At 33.6% G+C, this 21,687-nt stretch overlaps 1 protein-coding gene across 2 annotated transcripts; it reads left to right on the forward strand.

The window, feature by feature from the left end:
- The first annotated feature begins 9,072 nt into the window (after positions 1-9,072).
- Positions 9,073-15,080, forward strand: LOC143582607 (protein argonaute 2-like). Of its 2 annotated transcripts, none has more exons than XM_077065125.1 (3): positions 9,073-9,583; positions 11,198-12,392; positions 13,320-15,080. In XM_077065125.1, the coding sequence occupies exons 1-3, from the start codon at positions 9,073-9,075 to the stop codon at positions 14,770-14,772; spliced, it is 3,159 nt and encodes a 1,052-aa protein (XP_076921240.1). In that variant the 3' UTR covers positions 14,773-15,080. The 2 variants fall into 2 exon arrangements, with proteins under 2 accessions (XP_076921240.1, XP_076921241.1); XM_077065126.1 differs by having other exon boundaries at positions 13,452-15,080.
- Positions 15,081-21,687: the final 6,607 nt, after the last annotated feature.

A 21,687-nucleotide genomic window follows, 5' to 3' on the forward strand; every position in this document is an offset into this window, starting at 1 on the left:
GAATGTATAAATGATACTAGTTATTAATATGGTGAAACGTTTTTCTTTAAGCAACGTAAGAAAACAAATGATTTAGAGTTGATCAAAACTATAAATGTAATTAAATATACATCTATAGTCATGATCGACCCATGTTTATGTAAATATTAATATTTGATATAGGCATATAGTAGCTTTTAGAGAAAATAATAATAAAATACTTTAAAGGAAAAAGTTGAGTCAATGTTTAATTGGTTGCTTCTTCAGTCCTTCCTAGCTCCTTTTATACTTCATTCTGTTATGGGTCACAATCGTTGTACTATTTATGTTATAAAAAATGTGATAATATAAGTCTATTTGTATTTTGGTATTAGTTAACCATACTTAAAATTAACGTGTAAATGTTTTTTTTATACTATTCGTAATGTTGTGTGCGCCCTTATTCCCTTAACTGTCACATTATCTGTCACATAATACGTTTGCAAATCATTAAAAACTTCAATTTTATTTCCAACTCTACAAATATCCTTAGTCTCTTCATTTTCACATCATCAGCTACCCATTACCAAAAACCTTTTTTTATTATTTTGGGGTCCACTTTTCACATGAACGAGACAGACTCATACCATTGTGTAAGGTCATACGTAGTGAGGCACTATTGTGGGTCAAAATCTTGATCATGATTATGAGTCGTAACTTGCCATCTGGATCCATAACATGTTTGGTATGATGAACTAGCATTTACATTATCTTAGTGGTTATTCTTGCAGGTTACTCTACTCGTTCGATAATAAAACGGCTAGTAGACCAAGTCTAACGTAGAAGTTAAAAGACCAGTCAATTAACACGTGAATGATCCTAGAGGAAGTCCACAACAGTCACTAAATGGAGCTCACATGGATGCTGGATTTACCTCTTAGTTTGTTACTTTTATTTTATTATATACTGAGGTCGACGCAAGTTAAATAGCACATCTTTTACACTCGGTCTTTAATCAGTTTCGTTTTCATTTCGATTCAGTTAACCTGTCTTAAACCGATTTTGATGGAGAAAATTACCAACCAGTTTTCAAACTAATCACTACATAATTAGTTTCAAACCAATTACAACCACCAGCTAATTTGAACAAAAATAACCAAAATATACGCACACTAAGACCATCCGTACTCACCGCGTTTTCGCGGCGTTTTGCCATATCACGTCGGGGCCAAACACCCCCCCCCCCCCGTTTTGGGTATTTCTTTTTTCCGGCGTTTTCTATACAACGCGAGAAATGGCTCAAAAATCAATAATATATCCGTTATATATGTTTGTTGGGTAGTAGAGCATGCTTGTTGGGTGGTGGTAACCGATGAGAGGACGCCGGAGAATCGAAGGACGAAAAGGATTCCGGTGAGTGGTGACCGGTAAGGGTTTTGTTGGGTGGTAGTGATGTTGTGGTTGGATGTTTTCCGGCGAGTTTTCCATGGATGGTGGCGATCTTGTTGACGGGATCAACTGGCGGGTTTATCCGATGGATGAGAGAAGAAGATGATGATGATTTATTATTTATTATTCTTCACTATTGGCATGCTGCTTCTATATTATTATTATTATTATTATTCTTCATTCTACCACTACAATATTTATTATTATTATTATTTAAAAAACAAAAATAATAATAGTGACTGGGCGCCACGTGGCGCATAACACCTGAGGATAGGGCTTTATGACTACACCATGTTTTTGTATAAAAACATAACTCTGACTAGGCGGCACGTGTCGCATAATGCCTGGATCACGGGCTTTATGACTACTCATGGTCTAAGGCTATGTGTAGTGAATGGGCTACAATTGGGGGCGAATTGTGACACGTGGCGCCCAGTCAGCATGGAGTGGAAATTTGTTTTTGGGGTGTAATGGTGTAGGAGCTACAAGTTGGGCCCACGGTTTTTTTTATTATTTTCTTTTTATAACTAAACTAAACAAATAAAAACCAATTTATTCAAATAATTAAATAAAAATGCATTAAAATTAAAAAGAAATACAAAAAAAAATACATACCTAAAAACATACATAACTAAAAATATAAAAAAATATATACTGTAGCTCGGTTGGCGTACATGTTTAGGTTCGGGTTGAGAAATTAAAACGGATAACTCGGTTGGTTTAGGTTCATCGGGTTCCATTGTAAGTTCACGTTCGGTTGGTTTTGAGAACCATGGTGTTGACCGAAAGGAGGGAATGGGAATGGGTGGTTCGGGTTGTTTCTAGGATTCATTTTGCATATACATATATACACATACACACAACATATATACATATACATATACATATACATATACATATATACATATATACAATATATATATATATATATCACACACAACATATATACATATACACACATGTATATATATATCACACACACAACATATATACATATACATATACATATATATACACACACAACATATATACATATACACACACATATATATATCACACACAACATATATACATATACATATATATACACACACAACATGTAATAAAATAATAATAAATCTTCTTCTTTCACGGCGACAAAACTACCCGTCCCCGCCTCATTTCGCCCACATATCGCGGGGGCGGTGTTTGCGCCCAATTTCGCCCATTTGTCGCCCGAGCCCACGCCAACTACACTCAGCCTAATAAGTAAACTAAATGGACCCACACGTTTGTTTTCACCGAAGATTCTAGACTCCTGTTTTTGCTTGGTAGCCAAGCCACAAGGGCAGTATCGTAATTCTACTTTACATCAAACAGTTAATAATAATAATATAATCCCATTTTCTCCTCTTTATTATTATTATTATTTATAATAATATACTATGTATCACTTGTCACTCTCTCAATCATTCTCACATTTTTAAACTCATTTAGTTATTTAGATCCCTTGTGGGTCATTACTCAACTCAAAATAGTCTTATTCTTATATATATAAAAGCAAGTGTGTTAATGTTTATTTATTTCTTCTTTTTTTTCGTTTTATATTCTAATGTCATGTTTATCCTTAAGTAATAAAATGAAGCAATTTAGCTATAGAAAAAGAACATGCCAAATGAGATTGAAGTGGTCGGAACATTGCTTTATTATTTTTTTAGTATTTCAGGTATATAAAATTAAAGTCAATTATAACACTTTCTTCTTTAAAAATTTTCATTATATACATTGACTATAATATCATAAATTTGTTTATTGACATACTAACCATTTAAATTTATTCTTTTGGTTTGTTTTGGAATGCTAGAATCATGTTCTTCTTTTCTTAGCTATCATATATATATAGCTAGCTTTTATTCCCTGTAATACGAGATTGTTTTTATATTATTCATTTATAATATTAATATATTTTTTTGGATTTTAATTTTATTTATTGTAAGGAAGTTATTAATATACTTAGGATTTGATGATGAAAAGGTTTCCCAAATAAATGAGATGTTATAACCCGGTATATGGGTTTGGTGAGATCTATGACCCCGGTTTTTTTTTACTATAAAATTGTTTCTTAATTATAAATAGTATCTTTAAAAAAAACCGGATACTAATTTTTAGTATATCCCTATTTTATAGAATTTTCATATAAAATATTTGATGAGATTAATTTTTAATATAATGAGATGTTATAACCCGTTTAAAATGTTATATGGGCTTGGTGAGACACATACCCGTGAATTCAGTTTAAATGCATGATAAACATTCATTTACAAATAAAACAATATGGTGGTTTAAGAGAATTTAAAAAGATTTCGTTTATATAAATATATTTAAAATTAAGATTTAATACATAATCTTGTTTTATTATATATTATTGGCTTGTACTTGAAAGAACCTGTGTTTTCACACAGACATCTATATCGCTTTGACAAGATTTACATGCAAGTATTGACTAACTTTGATTATTGATAAACTAGGTATATTGACCAACACAACCGCAAACGTATTGTATAATAAATTTTTTCTTATTAGTAAATATTTGCGTAATGTTTCTTTAGTAATTCCTATAATTTTAATATAAATTGTAATTATATTAACAATATATGATAATTGTGTTGTCGATTCTGTTTTGATTAATGTTCATCAATTCCCCCGTGTAATACACGGGGCTCAAACTAGTAATAATAATAATGTATTTGTCTTATCTTTTAAGTGACGTGGACGAATGCGTTTTTGTTCAATATAATAACGATTATAACAAGATTTTCATTATTAAATAATAACTTAACAAGTGATTGGATTCATGAAACTTTTATTGTCACGGGGCGAAACTAATTTTTTTATATCTTCGTAATTTAAGCTTTATAACAAACTATAATGATATTAACCTACCTTTGTGAGAGCAACATATATTAAAGGATTTTTCAAAATGCAATTTATAAACATGAATATAAAGATTGATTAAAACTAGTGAATTAGTTTTTTTTTCTATCGAAAAGACTCAAAAGAGTTATTAATTACCATATTAAACTAAATGCTTATAAGTTATAACCCAATGGTACGAAGGTAGATAAGATGGAGCCCCTCTCGTGTTAGGGGTTCAAGTTGAGGTGACTCGTTACATGACACTTATTTATCCATTCTTTCAATTGATCGATAATTCGATACATATCTAAGGTGTTTTAAAGTTTGAGTTTCATTTGAACAAACATTTAGGCTGGGTGGTATGGGGCAGTGCCCCCATCACCCCCTGCCACCTCAACCCAATAACGCCCCTCACACCACCTGTTTGTGTAGTGCTGATGTGGCGGGCTCTATTTCATACCACCCGACCGTAGAGTTTAAGATTTTATGGAGCGTGAAACCTAAAAGACATTATATTTAATTTGTAAAAGTGTTTTTAAGTTTAATATTTAATAGATCATAGTTAAATCCAAGATATTTAAGATATAAAATAAGAAAAGAGACTTGATCGAAGAAGAAAGTTAAGTCAATGATTCATTAGTTGTTACTTGTTCCTACCTTTGAAAGATAGCTTTGGCGTTACATAGACTGCTTTATTACTTTATATAAATAATATAATTCTTTTTGTTATTAGTCACAATCGTCGAACTACTTTCTTTTAATAACGTTTAAAATTACTCTAATATCCGAATAAATTTTTTTAAGACTGGATTCCAAACGTTCATATGATTTTGACGTTTCAGACATGACTCACCCAGAAACATTATTAAGGAGGAAACTTATCATTTTGGGAAAACACCATTGTCAGGTTTCAAACTTAAGACCTCAATGATCTTGAGTTTTAACCATCACCCCATGCTACTACTAAGATACAAGGCCAATTGCTCGTCAAACTATTCATATTAATGATCTAATATTATTTTTGATTATAACTAACAACTAATGCTAAGTGGTTTTTCATAAAAATATATATTTCTTGTATTTAGATTCGCAATTAAAATGAATAAGTGATTACACTGATATTAAACCTAGACCGGTTAGATCGAGAATCGTATCCCTTGATGATTTGGTTTGCATGGAATAGAGCATCACTTGTGGTCGATTTCAGTTTTGAGATTTAGGTTTACCCGTTAGGTCTAGTCAAGCTTGACTTTTGGACGAGTCCGGTTTTCAAATTGAGTAGAGTCATATTTTCAGGACTCCAAATATATAGAGAATGAATAAATTAAACTTATTACAATAAGGGGGAACGTTTTGCTTTAAGTAACGTAAGAAAACAAATGATTTAGAGTTGAAACAAAACTATAAATGTAATTAAATATATATCCATCGTCATGATTGACCCTTGTTTGTGTAAATATTAATATTTAATATAGTAGCTTTTGTTATTTGATTGCTAGCTAATATGAAAGTAAAAACTTGCATATATTTTTATACTACTAACTTTATGTTTTTATATGATCTTTTAAACTGTTTTTTTTTCAACCGATCAACAAAGCCCGGTTACATGAGATGACTCCGTCCCTCACCAGTTTTAGAAGAAATCCACCGTCCGAAGTCCACTGTGGTAAACTCATGGCTCGCGCACGGTATAAATTTGTCAAAAATGAAACTTTAACCAGCAAACTCCTCAAGAAAAAGTCACTTAGGTACCGCTAAAGCACCGCTCCTCTGGTACCTTTTAAACCGTTTAACTAGCGAACTAATAGAGCATCCGATTTAATATATTGTTTTTTAATTATCAAGAGGCAAATAATAACAAACACAAAAGGTGAAGTAAACGACTACTACATGTTCTTTACTTTCTCAAGTTCTTTTATATGTAGCTTGTCACACCATGATACCATTAGTAATTTTTTTATTAACTTATATTCTTGTTGTACCGGCAATATCTAGGCATATATTTTTAATTTTGTCTTATATTTATCGCAATCCTCGTACTATTCGTACATAATAAAACAACAATAACATAAGTATCATATTATTTATAACTATAACTAATGTGATACGACAATATTATTTTTGAGATCCAACGATTATATGTAATTCAACGTTATTTCGATGAGATCCTACGTTATTTTGTGAGATCTGACTATATTTTAGTGAGACCAATGGCATACAAAAACATTTCTTTTTTTAAAATCATCACATGTCATGTTTAAACCACCAAGTTCACCAATTATAGAATAAATAAATCAATAACTTTGTAATCAAATATGATTCGACAATATTATTTTTGAGATCCAATGATTATATGTGATTCAACGTTATTTCGATGAGATCCTACATTGTTTTTTGTGAGATTTGATTGTATTTTAGTGAGACCCATGACATACGGAAAACATTTCTTTTTTAAAAATCATCACATGTCATATTTAAACCGCTAAATTCACCAATTTTAGAAAACATAAATCAATAACTTTGTAATCAAATATGATTTGACAATATTATTTTTGAGATCCAACAATTATATGTGATTCAACGTTATTTCGATGAGATCCTACGTTATTTGGTGATATCTGACTGAATTTTAGTGAGACTTTATGACATACGGAAAAAATTTATTTTAAAAAACGATCACATGTCATATTTAAACCGCCAAGTTCACCAATTTTAGAATAAATAAATCAATAACTTTGTAATCAAATATGATTCGACAATATTATTTTTGAGATCCAATGATTATATGTGACTCAACATTATTTCGATAAGATCCTATGTTGTTTTGTGAGATCTAACTGTATTTAGGTGAGACCCAATCGCATACGGAAAATATTTCTTTTAAAAAGCTATCACATGCCATGCTTATATCGCCAAATTCATCAATTTTAGAATAAATAAATCAATAACTTTGTAATCAAAATATGATTCGACAATATTATTTTTGAGATCCAACGATTATATGTGATTCAACGTTATTTCGATGAGATCCTAAGTTATTTGTGAGATCTGACTGTATTTTAGTGAGACCCGATGACATACGGAAAACATTTCTTTTTTAAAAATCATCACATGTCATATTTAAAGCGCCAAGTTCACCAATTTTAGAATAAATAAATAAATCAATAACTTTGTAATCAAATATGATTCATCAATATTATTTTTGAGATCCAACGATTGTATGTGATTCAACGTTATTTCGATGAGATCCTACGTTATTTTGTGAGATCTGATTGTATTTTAGTGAGACCCGATGGCATAAGGAAAACATTTCTTTTAAAAAAGCATCACGTGCCATTTTAAATCGCCAAGTTCACCAATTTTAGAATAAATACATCAATAACTTGGTAATCAAATATGATCCGGCAATAATTTAGTGAGATTTGACTGTATTTTAGTAAGATCCGATGTATACAAATATAACAACTTTATAGAACTATCGCCTGACATATTTAACCCTCAGGTTCACCAGTTTTAGAATGAATATTTCACACATTTTATAATAAAATGCACATTCTCTTCCTTTTAACTCTTATAAACAAACATTTTGGTGACAACCTTAGATCAAACTCGGTATGTTTTTAGGAAGTTTTTACTCTTTTAGAAGCTTCAAGCTAAAAAAAAATCTACTTTAATAAAAAATATTGTTTGGTTGAAAGAGTTTGAAGCTTTTAGGTTATGAAAAAAAAATCAATATTGAAACGTTTCTACTATCAACGTTTAAAAAAACTACAAGCTTCTATAACTCAAAATCACTTAATTAATTTTCCAAAATATATACATTCAGTATTACGTTCTTTTTTTAGTTATGCCCATTTTAATCATTTTATACATCTTATTAAAAGTTTCATCTACTATATCAAACACTCAAATACATCTTAAAAACAAAAACCAACTTCCAACTAGAGGTGCACAAACTGGTTTAAAACTCAAAAACCAGTTTGGGTTGAAATCAGTTCGGTTTGGTTAACAAAAGTCAAAACCAGTTTTTTATCAGATTCGGTTCCAGTTTTCACCGGTTTCGGTTCGGTTAACCCCAGTTTTCAAACCAGTTTTCTACATAATCGGTTTCAAACTAATTCCAATCACCAGCTAATTTTGCCAAAAAATACCCAAAATATACACACACTATTAAGTAAATTAAGTGAAATAAGTTGGTTGTGGCTCAATGGTAAAGCACTCACTTTACAAGTGAGAGATAGGGGGATCAAACCTCACTACCACCAACTTATATGGGAGATATGAGGGATGACCCTGGCTTGCCAGGGTTCGAGTCCTGATCTCACCCGGTTTTACCGACTTCTCGCTGTCGGGTTTTATCCGGCTTCTCGCTGGCGTGGGGGTCGGGTTTTATCCGGTGAATCCTTCAACAGGTGGACCGCTAGGGGCTCCGTCTGGCCGGACTAGAGGCCGGCTCGGGCTACCTTTAGCCAATGGGGGCCGCGTACGGGATACCCGGCGTTACTTAGTTGCCCGTTCAAAAAAAAAAGGTAAACTAAGTGGACCCACACGTTTGTTTTCCCCGAAGATTCTAGACTCCTGTCTTTGCTTGGTAACCAAGCCACAAGGGCAGTATCGTAATTCTACTTTACATCAAACAGTTAATTAATAATAATTAATAATAATAATAATAATCCCATCTTCTCCTATTTATAAGCAATCCATCACACAAATCATAAGTCACAACATTCTTCATAATTCACATTCAAATAATAATAATAATAATAAGTAATGGATCGTAGCAACTACAACAAACGTGGTGGTGGCCGGAACACCGGCGGCGGCAGAGGCGATTACGGACGTGGTGGTGGTGGACGTGGCAACTGGAATCAACAACAACCACAACAGTACGGTAATCAAGAGCAGCAACAGTATGGTAGAGGTAGAGGTGGTGGTGGTGGTAGAGGAAGAGAATCCGGTGGTCAACATGGTCAACATACTTATCAAGCACCTGCTGCAAACCCTAACGCGTGGAATCGGGTTGCTTCGGGTCACCCGGTTGGATCTCAGGCTCCTCCTGCAAACCCTAGCGCGTGGAATCGGGTTGCTTCGGGTCACCCGGTTGGATCTCAGGCTCCTACTGCAAACCCTAGCGCGTGGAATCGGGTTGCTTCGAGTCAGCCGGTTGGATCTCAGGCTCCTACTGCAAACCCTAGCGCGTGGAATCGGGTTGCTTCGGGTCGACCCGTTGGATCTCAGGCTTCTTCGGGTCACTCGCAAACCCTAAATCCGAATCGACATGGTATGAATCGACGTTATTATTTATTATGAATCTATTATGAGTAGTTAATTAGTGTATTAATTATTGGTTGATTGAGTTAATAAAGTTTAATTGGTGAGAGATTGAATTATTATAGGATTTGACCATGTGTAGTCATAAAGCTCCACAGGGATTATGAGTCGTGTCGTCCAGTCAGAGTTATGGTTTTGTACAAAAACAGGTGGGAGTAGTCATAACTCTCCACCCCAGGCATTATGCGCCAGGTGGCGCCCAGTCATTATTAGTTTTATTTGTTTTTTAAATACTAAATCATTTAAATAAATTAACATAAAATTAAAAATTACACTAAACTTCCAAATAAAAAATACATTAAACTAAATTAAAAAAATACATCAAATTAAAATAAAAAAACATAAATAATACTAATAAAACTAAAACTCAATTATATTTTTCTAAAATTTTCGCTCGTCGATTGGCTTTTAGAGATTGGACTATCGGGTCGTCTTCGGATAGCTCATTCGTATAGAAGTGGAAGTAGTGTGTTAAAAAAAATGAGGTTGGTTTGTTTATATAGAATAAATATAATTAATATAACTCTTTTTTAAAAAATTGCCAACGGCTCCAAACCCTCCCAACGGCTATTTTTTTTATTTGTGTGCCAACCCCCGCGTTTTGTATACAACGCAGCCAAAAATCAATTTCACATAACGCAGGGAGGGGGGGGGGGCGGTGTACCCCCGCGTTTTCGTCCTCAACGTTGGTAGCAACGTTGCCACTACGGGTGGTCTTAATAATTGCTATTAATTTGGGGGTTTATAGTTTTTTTTTGTGCTAGTTTTGAGTAATCATGTTGGTTTAATTTTGAATAAATTTAGGGATTTTACAGTAGGGGTGTGCGCGGTGCGGTTTTGGGCTAAAATCAAACCGAAAACCTCAGTTTTTGGATTTTGAAACCTCGGTTTTGTCGGTTTTTGTCATTTGATCTTGAAAAATTTAGCTCGAAAACAAAATTAGGCTGAAAATAATGAATTTAGGTATAATTTAGGTATAAATAATGTTGTTTGTTATTAATCAGTGGCTAAAATTATTTAAGTTATAAACCAAACCAAAAACCTCAGTTTTTGGATTTTGTAACCTTGGTTTTGTCGGTTTTTGTCATATGATCTTGGAAAATTTAGGCCAAAAACAAAATTAGGCTGAAAATGATGAATTTAGGTATATATAATTCTGTTTGTTGTTATCTAATGGCTAAAAATATTTTAGTTAGATATTTATTAAATTCTTATAAATTACTTAACATAGAAATAAAAATGTAGAAATTTGGTTTTTTTTTTTAAATTTGGTTTAGATTTTTTCGGGGAATTTTTTCGTTTCAGATCGGTTTTTTTGGTATCTTACACACCCCTAATTCACAGTTTTCACTTGATTTGAGTAGTCATAAAGCCCTGTTTTTGAATCAATTTTGAGATTTACAGTATCTACACGTTTGATATAGCCCTAAATTTATTTTGAATTAATTTAGGATTTACTGTTTTTATTCGTTTAAGTAATTTTATTGCTCTAGTTTTGAACCAGTTTAGGAATTTATTGTTTCCACTCATTTTAGTAATTAATTGTGTTGTTTTTTGTTTTCAGATCTTCAAGTTCAAGAAATTTCAAATCGGATGCCATCTCTTAGTGTTACGGACCACTCAAAAGGTGGTTTAGTACCAATTAAGCGTCCTGACCGTGGTACACTTGCAATGAGACCAGTGAAGCTTCTTGTGAACCATTTTCCTGTGAAGTTTAATCCATCGAGTTCAATCCTCCGCTACGACGTGGACGTTAAGCAAGAGTCTGATCAAGAAGCATCATCTTCCACTCGACAATTGAAAAAAGCAATTCCAAAATCGTCCTTGCGACAGATTCAAGAGAAACTTTGTTTGGATTATCCTGATAAGTTTCCATTAAAACAGCTCGGTTATGATGGTGAAAAGAACATATTCAGTGCAATTGTGTTGCAAGCGGGCACTTACAAAGTTGAGTTTTTTGGCCGGTCTTACTCGTGCACCATCAAGTTTGGAAACGAGCTAAACCTTTCAAAGCTTGATGATTTTGTGAGAGCAAACGCATCGCAGGTTCCCCGTGATGTTTTACAGGCACTGGAAGTTGCAACAAAGGCGAATCTTTATAGGGAAAAGGTGTCAGTGGGTCGAGGGATGTATCCACGCGAGCATAGAAAAGAAGATGATCTTCATTGTGGTGTGGCTGCATACAGAGGATCCCAGCAGAGCCTGAAGTTCACTTCGAACGGGCTAATAATGTGTACAGATTATTCTGTGATGCCTTTTCGCAAGCGAATTGATGTTCTTGACTTCCTTATAGAACACATTCGTGAGGTTCAGTCCGTTGACGACATCAATAGGTATAAAAACAAGGTTATGGCCGCTTTGAAAGGGCTGAAAGTGAGCGTGACTCATCGCCGTACAAAGCAGAAGTACACGGTGATTGGTTTGACTGATAAGCTTACAAAGGACATATCTTTCGAGATGGAAGATATTGAAGGTGAGAAGAAACCCCATATGGTTATGTTGACTGACTATTTTAAGGAAAAGTGGGGTAAGGAAATAGTGCATAAGCGTATCCCGTGTTTGAAAGTGGGAAACGAGAAAAAACCAAACTTTGTTCCCATGGAATTCTGTTTCTTGGCGGAAGATAGAAGGTTTCCGAAGGAGAATCTGGGTAAGGAGGCTGCAAGGAAGCTTAAAGAGTTGTCTCTTCTTGCACCTGAAAATAGGAGGAGGCAGATACTCAACATGGTTCATGATGAGTATGCACCGGGCAGACATGGGTATGTTGTATTTATTTTCTCAACTTTTTATTTTAATTTCTTTTTAAATATATACATTTTAGCGAAAATATAGTGTGGCATGTTGCTACTATTTTATTTTCTTTATGCTAGGTTTCCACATGTTGCTTTTAACTCATGATGGTGTTTTGGCTTTTCATTTTTGAATTGGCAGCATGTAAGAAATCTAACATAAAAAATAAAAAAAAACATAGCCATGAAGATCTAATACTAAATTTGTTTAAATGATAGTGTCTGTAGAAAACCATTCCAGGTCAACATAACTTATAAACTGGTTTTGATGTGTTGCTTTGATAGTGCATCAGTTAAAATAATTTAATTTTTATTAATTGAAGTAGTGTCTACTAAATACTGAATTGTGTTTTACTAATTTAAATTTTTTTATTTTATATATTTAAAAAAAATTTGAGTAGCTATATAGCCATGAAGGTCTAATACTAAATTTTTTTAAAATGATAATATTCTGAAGAAAACCATTCCAGGTGAACATAACCTGGTTCGTTCTATCCTGTTAAAAAATTACCCGTTTTGATCAGTTGAGTCACCCTGGAATGTTTTGTTAAAATATATTTCACTATAATCAACCACTCTAATCAGCCTGTTCATAAGTAATTATGGGTCGGGTCGTTGGTCCTCTACCAACAAGTCAAAACGGGTAAATCTTGGACCATCTTGGACATTGGTCGAATGGGCCAGATTTCTTTCACCCAGAACGCTTTCAACAGTTTCTTATCACAAATATTAGTTTTGTTATATTTAGTTAATAAGACATTTAATAAGACGAATGAAGTAATTTAGGAGGTTTTTATACTTTACAAGCACATGCTTATTGATTTTTGTGCTGTCTTTCAAACTTGTTTCTTCTTAAAGATAAAGCGAAATTCTAATATTGTTGTTTGACATTTGCAGTGCGGAGGTGATTCAAAACTTCGGGATCAGTGTTAGTATGGAGATGACACCGGTTGATGGGCGTGTGCTGGAACCGCCTAAACTGAAACTTGGCAGTTCAAATGGCAAAACCAACTTTGTTACACTTGACAGACAAAAATGTCAATACAATCTTCTTCGTGGAAAGTTCGTAACCGCAAAACCACTGCAGAGGTGGGGTTTGATTGATTTTACTAGAGGGCATCGGGATTGGATAAACCTCGACGACTTCATTCCTAAATTAAAGAACCGTTGCACAAATCTAGGGGTAATTATGGAAGAACCTCTTTATGTGCATGAAACCAACATGCGGGATTTATCTAATGTTAATGCAGTTAGTCGCCTTCTGAATTGGTTTGTGGAAGAATGTAGAAAAGAAGACAAGGGACGACTGCAAATGATTATCTGTGTGATGCCCGAGAGACACGATGGGTACAAGATTATTAAACATGTGTCGGAGCTCGAAATCGGGGTGATGACACAATGCTGTTTATCTCAAAATGCCAACAAGTCAAATAATGACCAGTTTCTTGCCAATTTAGGCCTGAAGATTAATGCGAAGCTAGACGGTAGCAATGTGGAACTCGTTGAACGGTTTCCCCATTTTAACGCAAATGATCATTTCATGTTCATCGGAGCTGACGTTAACCACCCTGCTGCAATGAATAAATCGTCTCCATCGATTGCAGCCGTTGTCGGTTCAGTCAACTGGCCCGCGGCGACTCGGTACGCGGCTCGTGTGACCAAACAAGCCCACCGCAAAGAGGAGATTGTTAACTTTGGGAGCTTGTGTTTGGATCTTATCAAGAAGTATGTTGAAGTCAACAAAGTCAAACCGAATAATATTATCGTGTTTCGTGACGGTGTGAGTGATGACCAGTTTGAGATGGTGTTGAATAAAGAAATGGTGGATATGAAGCAAGCCATTTACACCGAACAGTACCGCCCGTTTGTGACGTTTGTCGTGGCGCAAAAACGTCACACGACTCGGTTATTTCTAGATAACAAGAACGAAGTCGGGAACGTGCCACCGGGAACCGTTGTGGACACGAACATCGTCCATCCGACGAATTTCGATTTCTACCTTTGCAGTCATTTTGGGGGTATGGGAACGAGTAAGCCTACGCATTACTCGGTTATTTGGGACGAGAACAAGTTTTCATCTGATGAGATGCAAAAGATGATATACGACTTGTGCTACACTTTCGCACGGTGCACCAAACCGGTGTCGTTGGTCCCACCTGTGTACTATGCGGATCTTGTGGCATATAGGGGTCGGATGTTTCAGGAGGTGGAGATGATGGAAACTTATGGTTCGGGTTCATCAAGTTCTCGTTCGGTTTCGGGTTCAGGTTCGGTTTCGGGTTCTGGTTTGTTTGGTCAGTATGTCTACAACCTTGACCAAAACCTCAAGGACTCCATGTTCTTCATATAAAGCGATAACTGTGAGATGGGGTTGAAGTGCCTTATACGCATATTAAACGTCCTTTCTAAACTGGATTAGCTAAGGGGTTTGTGCGTGAATCTAAATGCATTTCGTTCTTTTTCAGTGTCTGTTTTAGTACTATGTGTGTTGAATAAACCTACAGATCTCGTTATCTGTAGTCGTTGTGTCGGTTTGGTTGGGTTGTTTTGTGTTTTACCTTTGATCTCCGTGTGACGGTTGAAGGGTAGTTTATGTTTTTATGTGTGAGACAGTGTGTTTATGCTTTAATGTGTGAGACAGTTTGCTGTTCTGTTATATTATATCGTGTGCTTATATATTGTTGTTGGATTATTGCTTGCTTCCGTTGAACAATGTTTTATTCACATTTTTATAAACCAAAATATAACTTATGAAATATTTAAAATATGAATTTGTGTGTACAAATTATAAGCTATTAAAGATGAACAGAAACACCAGATGTAGTAGATGCACATCAGAATCTCTTAACACATTTCAATCAAAAGTTCGGTTTGCTTAATGATACACAAATTAAGGGTTTCGACTCGTATCCCCTTGCGACAAGAGGTATGCAAAACCGGTTTCGGGTTGAGTTTTGCATGGGGTTGGTTTAAACCGGTTTCAGTATAGAACAAGTCGAACGGATCCAACCAAGTTCGGTTTTGTTTAGAACTGGTTTTAGGAAAAAAAAATAGTTTTAAAGCTGGTTTGACATTGAAAAGGCCGAACCGCTATACGAACCGGCTGTTCGGTTCGGTTTGGGAGCAGGTTTGACTAAAACTGGTTTTAGATGTGAACCGGTCCGGTTTGGTTTTCGGTTAACCAGTTTTTTACACCTTTACTTGCATGTATACGAGATTTTAGAAGCGAAAAGCAAAACCATTTCTTGCGATATGTTTCATTACAATATGGTGTCTGTGGAGAGCAACGGATGAATGATTTGACCGATAAATTCGCTAACATGGCCCATTTAAAGGATTATGTAGCGAGGAGAGAACTAAAACACGTCATCGCTTCATCTTTTTTCGGGTTCCATCAGGTTAGTGTTAACTAATCAGGTGATATAGCCATCTATATCTTTATATCTTTCTATTTAATCATTTGTTGTGTTTGAATTTGAGAAAATACCAGATCAACAAGCACTTATAACATCTTCGAAAGTGTATATAACGCGTTTAAACTTTGTATTTGTATTTGTATTTGTATTGAGGTCTTGCTTGAAAAAAATACATATCTACATTTGCATGTTTAGCTTTTTAACGGTTCACATATGCACGTTACTTGCTTAAATTTTTGGTCGTTCATAAAATATTATTATTGTTGTTTTTGCAATAACTTCACGTATTTTTCACCGCCTTATAGTTATCACAATCGTCTTACTAACATACTATTCTTTTGTTATTTTATCCTTGAACCACTCTACTAATCATCTAGATGTCACATATATTAATTCCATAGCACTAACTCACTACAGTCAAAGAGTTCATGTATTAATGCATTATAATTATAAGGTATGTTGGTTTTTATTAATTATAACTATCATCTTTTGGTCGCTGTCGGTCATATCATGTTAACAAAAATTGTTGTTACTTGTTAGTTGTTAGTGAACTAAATGTATTGTAAACTAAACTATGGTTCACAATATGGCCCAGTGTGGGCTAAAATAGGATTATGTGAAATGGATATAATAATATGCATATGTACCTATGTACGTTTGAAAACTTCTTTTGGGTGAGTCATGAATTCATGATCGTGGACCATCCTACTCACAAGTCACAACTTATGTCCTTCAAATTTCTAATGGGCAATTGGGCACAATAGCTAGGGTTGGACCATTTCATTCACGCTTCATTATAAGGTTATGTATCATACCTCACTCTCGACTGTTTTGGGTCACTTGTCACATCAGCACTCATGAAACATTCGTGTTAATTGAATCAATTTTCTTGAATTGGTATTTGGAAATTGAATTAGAATTGAAACCCGGTTCAATCTAGACATAAAATAACATATTCAAATTTTAAAGTTTAAATTCGGTTCAAACTCAGTCAGACTGCTTTAAGCAAACCCAATTAGATAAGAAAAGCATACGTGTAAAACATTATGTATGAACGTTTGTATATGTTTTGAATTTGGGTTGGGGGAAAGTCGAATTTTGAAACTCCATTCAAAATTTATGTCTTGAATTCATTAAATATATAACCAACTAAAAAATTAGAAAACAAAATTCATATATGAAAAATTGAAAATCGAAGTTTTTTTTTATTTGAATTTTTCGAATTCAATTTGAATATATTACACTCGTTTAATTGAATTTAGTTAACGTCTAATTTAGTGAGAGTAAACATAATAAAGAAAAGAATAAAATAGAAGGCAAAGACGATGGGATAATTTGAATTTGATCATTCCCTTTTAAAACCTTGATGAACAAAAATTGCAATGAATATCAAATACTCACATTTTCCGTAATCTGTCATTTTCAAATAATAAAACGATATTTGTTGTACTTCTTGGACCTTTTACTCTTTTGAAGTGTAGGAATTTTTCAAATAATAGACTTTTATTCGGAAATTGGATTTTAATAGCAGTTTACGTCATCAAAATGCTAAGATTATGTGGAGCGAATTGAGTCGATATATAGTCGCGTTTTACATCACTATAGAGGTTTTTTTACAATAAAAAGGTGTAGTGGATAAAGCCTCTTCAATCATTACCCAATTAATATTTTTTTTCCTATATTTCATAAAAATAAAGAAATTGATTGGTTGGTGTTTGTGAAGAAAAAAAAACCTGATAGGTTGGATGAACAATAGGTGAGACACTTTGTAGGAAACGCCCAAAACCAACATTTACCCCAAAGCGCCCTGGGGTGGTGTGCCCAAGCGCTATGAGACTTTTTTTTCGGGGGGGGGGGGATATAGCGCCCACTAGGGGTGTTCACGGTCCGGTTTTGACGGTTTTTAGGTCAAACCGTAGCAAAACCGTTAGTAACGGTTTTTGGTTATCATAAACCAAAACCGAACCGTTGAGATTCGAAACGAACCGAACCGTCAAACCAGTGACCTGTTTGGGCGGTTTCACGGTTTCAAACCAAACCGTGAACACCCCTAGCACCCACTACGTTTGGTCTAATATTAACATTGGAAATATGATGGAGGGTAAAGTGGGTAAAGGTAATAACATAAGGTTTTGGATTGATGTTTGGCTTGGACCAAAACCGCTTAAAGATACGTTCCCTGATTTATTTACCATCGTTTGCTAAAAGTATTGTCTTGTGTCATGATCGTTTTAATAGTCGTTCTCAATCATGGACCTGGAAGTGGAGATAAAGACCCTTGAATGTAATAGAATCGAGTGAATTGATGAATCTCTCAAAACTTACTTTTAAACGTGAACATCGGATAGAAAAGACAACTGGAGTTGGATCGAGGATAAGTCAGGAAAAATCACGGTAACATCGATGAAAAGAGCCATGTATAATGCTACGGTATAAGTACAACATCCCCATTTGTAATGGTATGGAATGACTAGATACTAAAAAAAGTTAATGTGTTCATGTGGAAAGCAACCGGGGATGAATTGGATGGCAGCCCGCTTGGATTGCAACATCAAGATGCCCTAATCGAGTCAACAGATTTGTTGTCTTTGTGAGGAGTCACCAGAAACTATAGAGCATATATTTACTTCCAGTCAATTTGTTAATCAAGTGTGGAGAATTGTAAGTTAACGGTGCAAGATTCCTCCCATTTATACGTTTACGGTCTAGATAAAATAGCCTCACTATGGTTAAAGAAGAAGAATGCTCTACATGGTATCATAACGACGGCCTATTGGTGCGCGTGGAAGGCTCGAAATGAGGCGATTTTTAATGCAGAAAGATAATCAGGCCGCAAATATTAAAATACATCAAATCTTTGGGTTTCTTTTGAATAAAAAATATGTACTTTTAATGTTTGTTTGTGTTTGATTTGCCTCTAGCATCTTGCTATGTTACTATTTTAATTAATGAAAGTTTTTTCAAAGAAAAAAGAAAAAAATGTAAACTTGTCAAACGTACTTGAATTAAAGTTAAGTACTATATTCTGAATTTTTTTTCCTTTTAAATTTGAGGATGCTTGTAGTCAAAAGTAAAATATTAAAAAAGATATATTTGGGCTTTTGGGGAGCCCACCAAGAATCCTGAGACGTGAAAGTTTCAAATACATGTATAGTTATCTACTGTCTTTTTGTCTTTATTCTTTTCATACTTCTTCTATGGGTGTTATGACTTATGACCCTTCAAAATTATGCTTTTTTTTGAAATTTTGATAGATTATTGCGTGTTTCAGTTTAGTCTTAAATACGAAAATTCAACCTAATATTGGTTAAGCCGTTAAGATATGAACCAAAATTTTAATATATAGAAAAAAAAATCATCAAAGTATATTATATTAGGTGATGTGTTTGCTTAGAAGAAAATAAATATTTGTTTAATTGAACTATTATCGCATATTTAGATCTTTTGATTTGAATAAAAAATAAAATGTTTTGTAAACTCTCTATATTCTTTATTCTCTGATTTTATAATGAACTTGTTTTTGTTCCTCGTAGTCGTTATTCAAACATGTGATTTTGACTCTTCAATATCACATGTTTTAATAGACATTGTGTGTTAACTTGAAGGAAAAGAGAATAAAGAAAAAAATTGTCATATATGAAAGTTAAAATTTAAGAAGAATAACGATAAAGTGGTCATTTATTAAATTATTATTAATGTATGGGGGTATATATGATACTTTTATAAATTTTGTAAGGGCATATATGATATTTTAGTTAGTTTATAAGGGCGTATATGATATTTTAAGTTTTGATTGGGTAAATATGATATTTCTGATGTTTGTAAGGGTATATTTGAAATTAATCAAAAAAAATAAAGGCAAGGAAATATAGACAAAAAGAGAGCAAATTTCATAATTTTTTTTATTTTAGTTTCTTTCGTTATGAGAGGCAAAGATATGGAGGAAAGCCTATAGAACAATGTTCTCATCTAGGGACGACAATCAAATCCAAAACTCGATGGAAATATATGAAACACAAAGCAGGGGGGGGGGTAATCGAGTATTAATTGTATCCATTATGCGATTACCTAAACCAAACTTGACCCATTGTCATCACCATTCTCATGCATTATTTTCTAATTTATTTGCGTTATTAAAACTAAAAAAATCACCTACATGTGGTAACTTTTATGGTCAGGCTGTGTAGTAACTGGTTGAAACAAGTTTGGATCATAAAACTTTAAGAAAATAATAGGGTTGAGTTTGACGATGTTCATGGCTCTATTCGAGATGAACCAAATCTCCCAATAACATGAAGTAAAAGAACGAGAAAACAACTTAATTTCAATTATCAAAAACAAATCAAACAATGTTGAATTATGATAAGAAGATAATAAAATTAAATAACAAACTTTGCCAAATAAATGTTGATTAGTTTATTAATAACTCTTTTAGACTTTCATCCTTACCTTTAAATCTTTAATAATGATTAACCCATAAAACAGGACGGCTTGTTGCTTATCCATAAACACGCTATCTAGAATTCTAGATCATATCATGTTGATAATATAAGTACATAAATACACCATAACAAGTATGTTCTTTTTGTTGACTTTCATATATTCACATAAACTTTTTATTAATCTAAATTTAGTAAAGTTATTTAGAGAAAAATTCTAACATAGTTCATTTATAGAAAACGATTCTAAGTTTGTTTTTCATAATTAAAGCTTTAAGTTTTGTCTCTTACGTATCTCATCGTTGAATAATGTGTTAGGGAATACCGTCGATGTGTTAGTAAACCAATCAGATAACGTCGCGTGGGATGCAATACGCATGGTCGACGATGTGTTAAGTGTTAACTTATGATTGATGATGCGTTAAGCATTAATTTATGCTTTACAATGCGTTAAGTAATGCTTAACACATCTTTGACCATGTATTTTGATTAACAAATCGTTGACAATGTATTAGCTAACTCGTCGATAGGACTACATAACACATCGTCGATGACACGTTAGAATAGTGACAAATCTGGAAAAACAATTTTGATGGGACATATTTGGAATCTTTGGGATTATTTTAGAAATCTTCTGTTTTTAAGATAAGACAAAATTATAAATTTTGTTCTTTAAATATATGCGATTTATCGATCAGGTCATTTAAAAAGTTTATTTGTGGACGATGTCCTTTATATGACAAAATACATTCGTTTTTGTCCTTTACACTAACTGTCATTCAAAAGCTCACTTAAATCCAAGCATGCCAAAACTTAACGGGATTTTTGTTTAAAATAATTTATTTAGTTTTTTTTCCTAATAATATATTTAATTTATTTTTTAATTATAAATACTTAAACACTATGCGTAAAAAGACTTAATGCCCTCACAAAAAAGAACAAAATAAACTTTTTAAAGAACAAAATCCATTAATTACACCTATTTAAAGAACAAAATCTGCAATCTGTCTTTAAGATATAACCAAAATAAGTGTCATTCAATTAGGCAAAAGATCCAAGACAATAATACCTTAACGTACAATACGTAAGCGAATCCTTTTTTTTCACAAATCGATCCATGAAATCACATCCCAACATATCGGAATCATCAATACATGCCCAATTAATCATCGATTCAACGAAAAAAACAGCTTTGGATAGTTAATCGATCTTTACCTTTTTTTCACGAAACCCGTTTTTGAGCGTTTTAGATTTCCGGCTGAGCGTTTTAGTATTTTGCCTTGTTTTTTTTCTTTGAGCGCCTCGCGTACTTATCATACGTAAGCTGTATAATATTATTATACAGGATGTCGACCATGTTCAATCAGTCTATACCCAAATTAAATACAAGTTGTTGATTTGATTTGACAC

Source organism: Bidens hawaiensis, unplaced genomic scaffold (genome assembly GCF_021521415.1).
Source record: "Bidens hawaiensis isolate Kalapana, Puna unplaced genomic scaffold, B.hawaiensis_p1.1 tig00031803_1, whole genome shotgun sequence".
Classification (NCBI taxonomy): Eukaryota; Viridiplantae; Streptophyta; class Magnoliopsida; order Asterales; family Asteraceae; genus Bidens; species Bidens hawaiensis.

Excerpts from the sequence above, each read along its gene's own strand:
- LOC143582607 (XM_077065125.1), top strand. The coding sequence starts at position 9,073 with ATGGATCGTAGCAACTACAACAAACGTGGTGGTGGCCGGAACACCGGC. Across the intron at positions 9,584-11,197 it reads CCTAAATCCGAATCGACATG|ATCTTCAAGTTCAAGAAATT; the intron begins GTATGAATCGAC and ends TTTTGTTTTCAG. Across the intron at positions 12,393-13,319 it reads TATGCACCGGGCAGACATGG|TGCGGAGGTGATTCAAAACT; the intron begins GTATGTTGTATT and ends TGACATTTGCAG.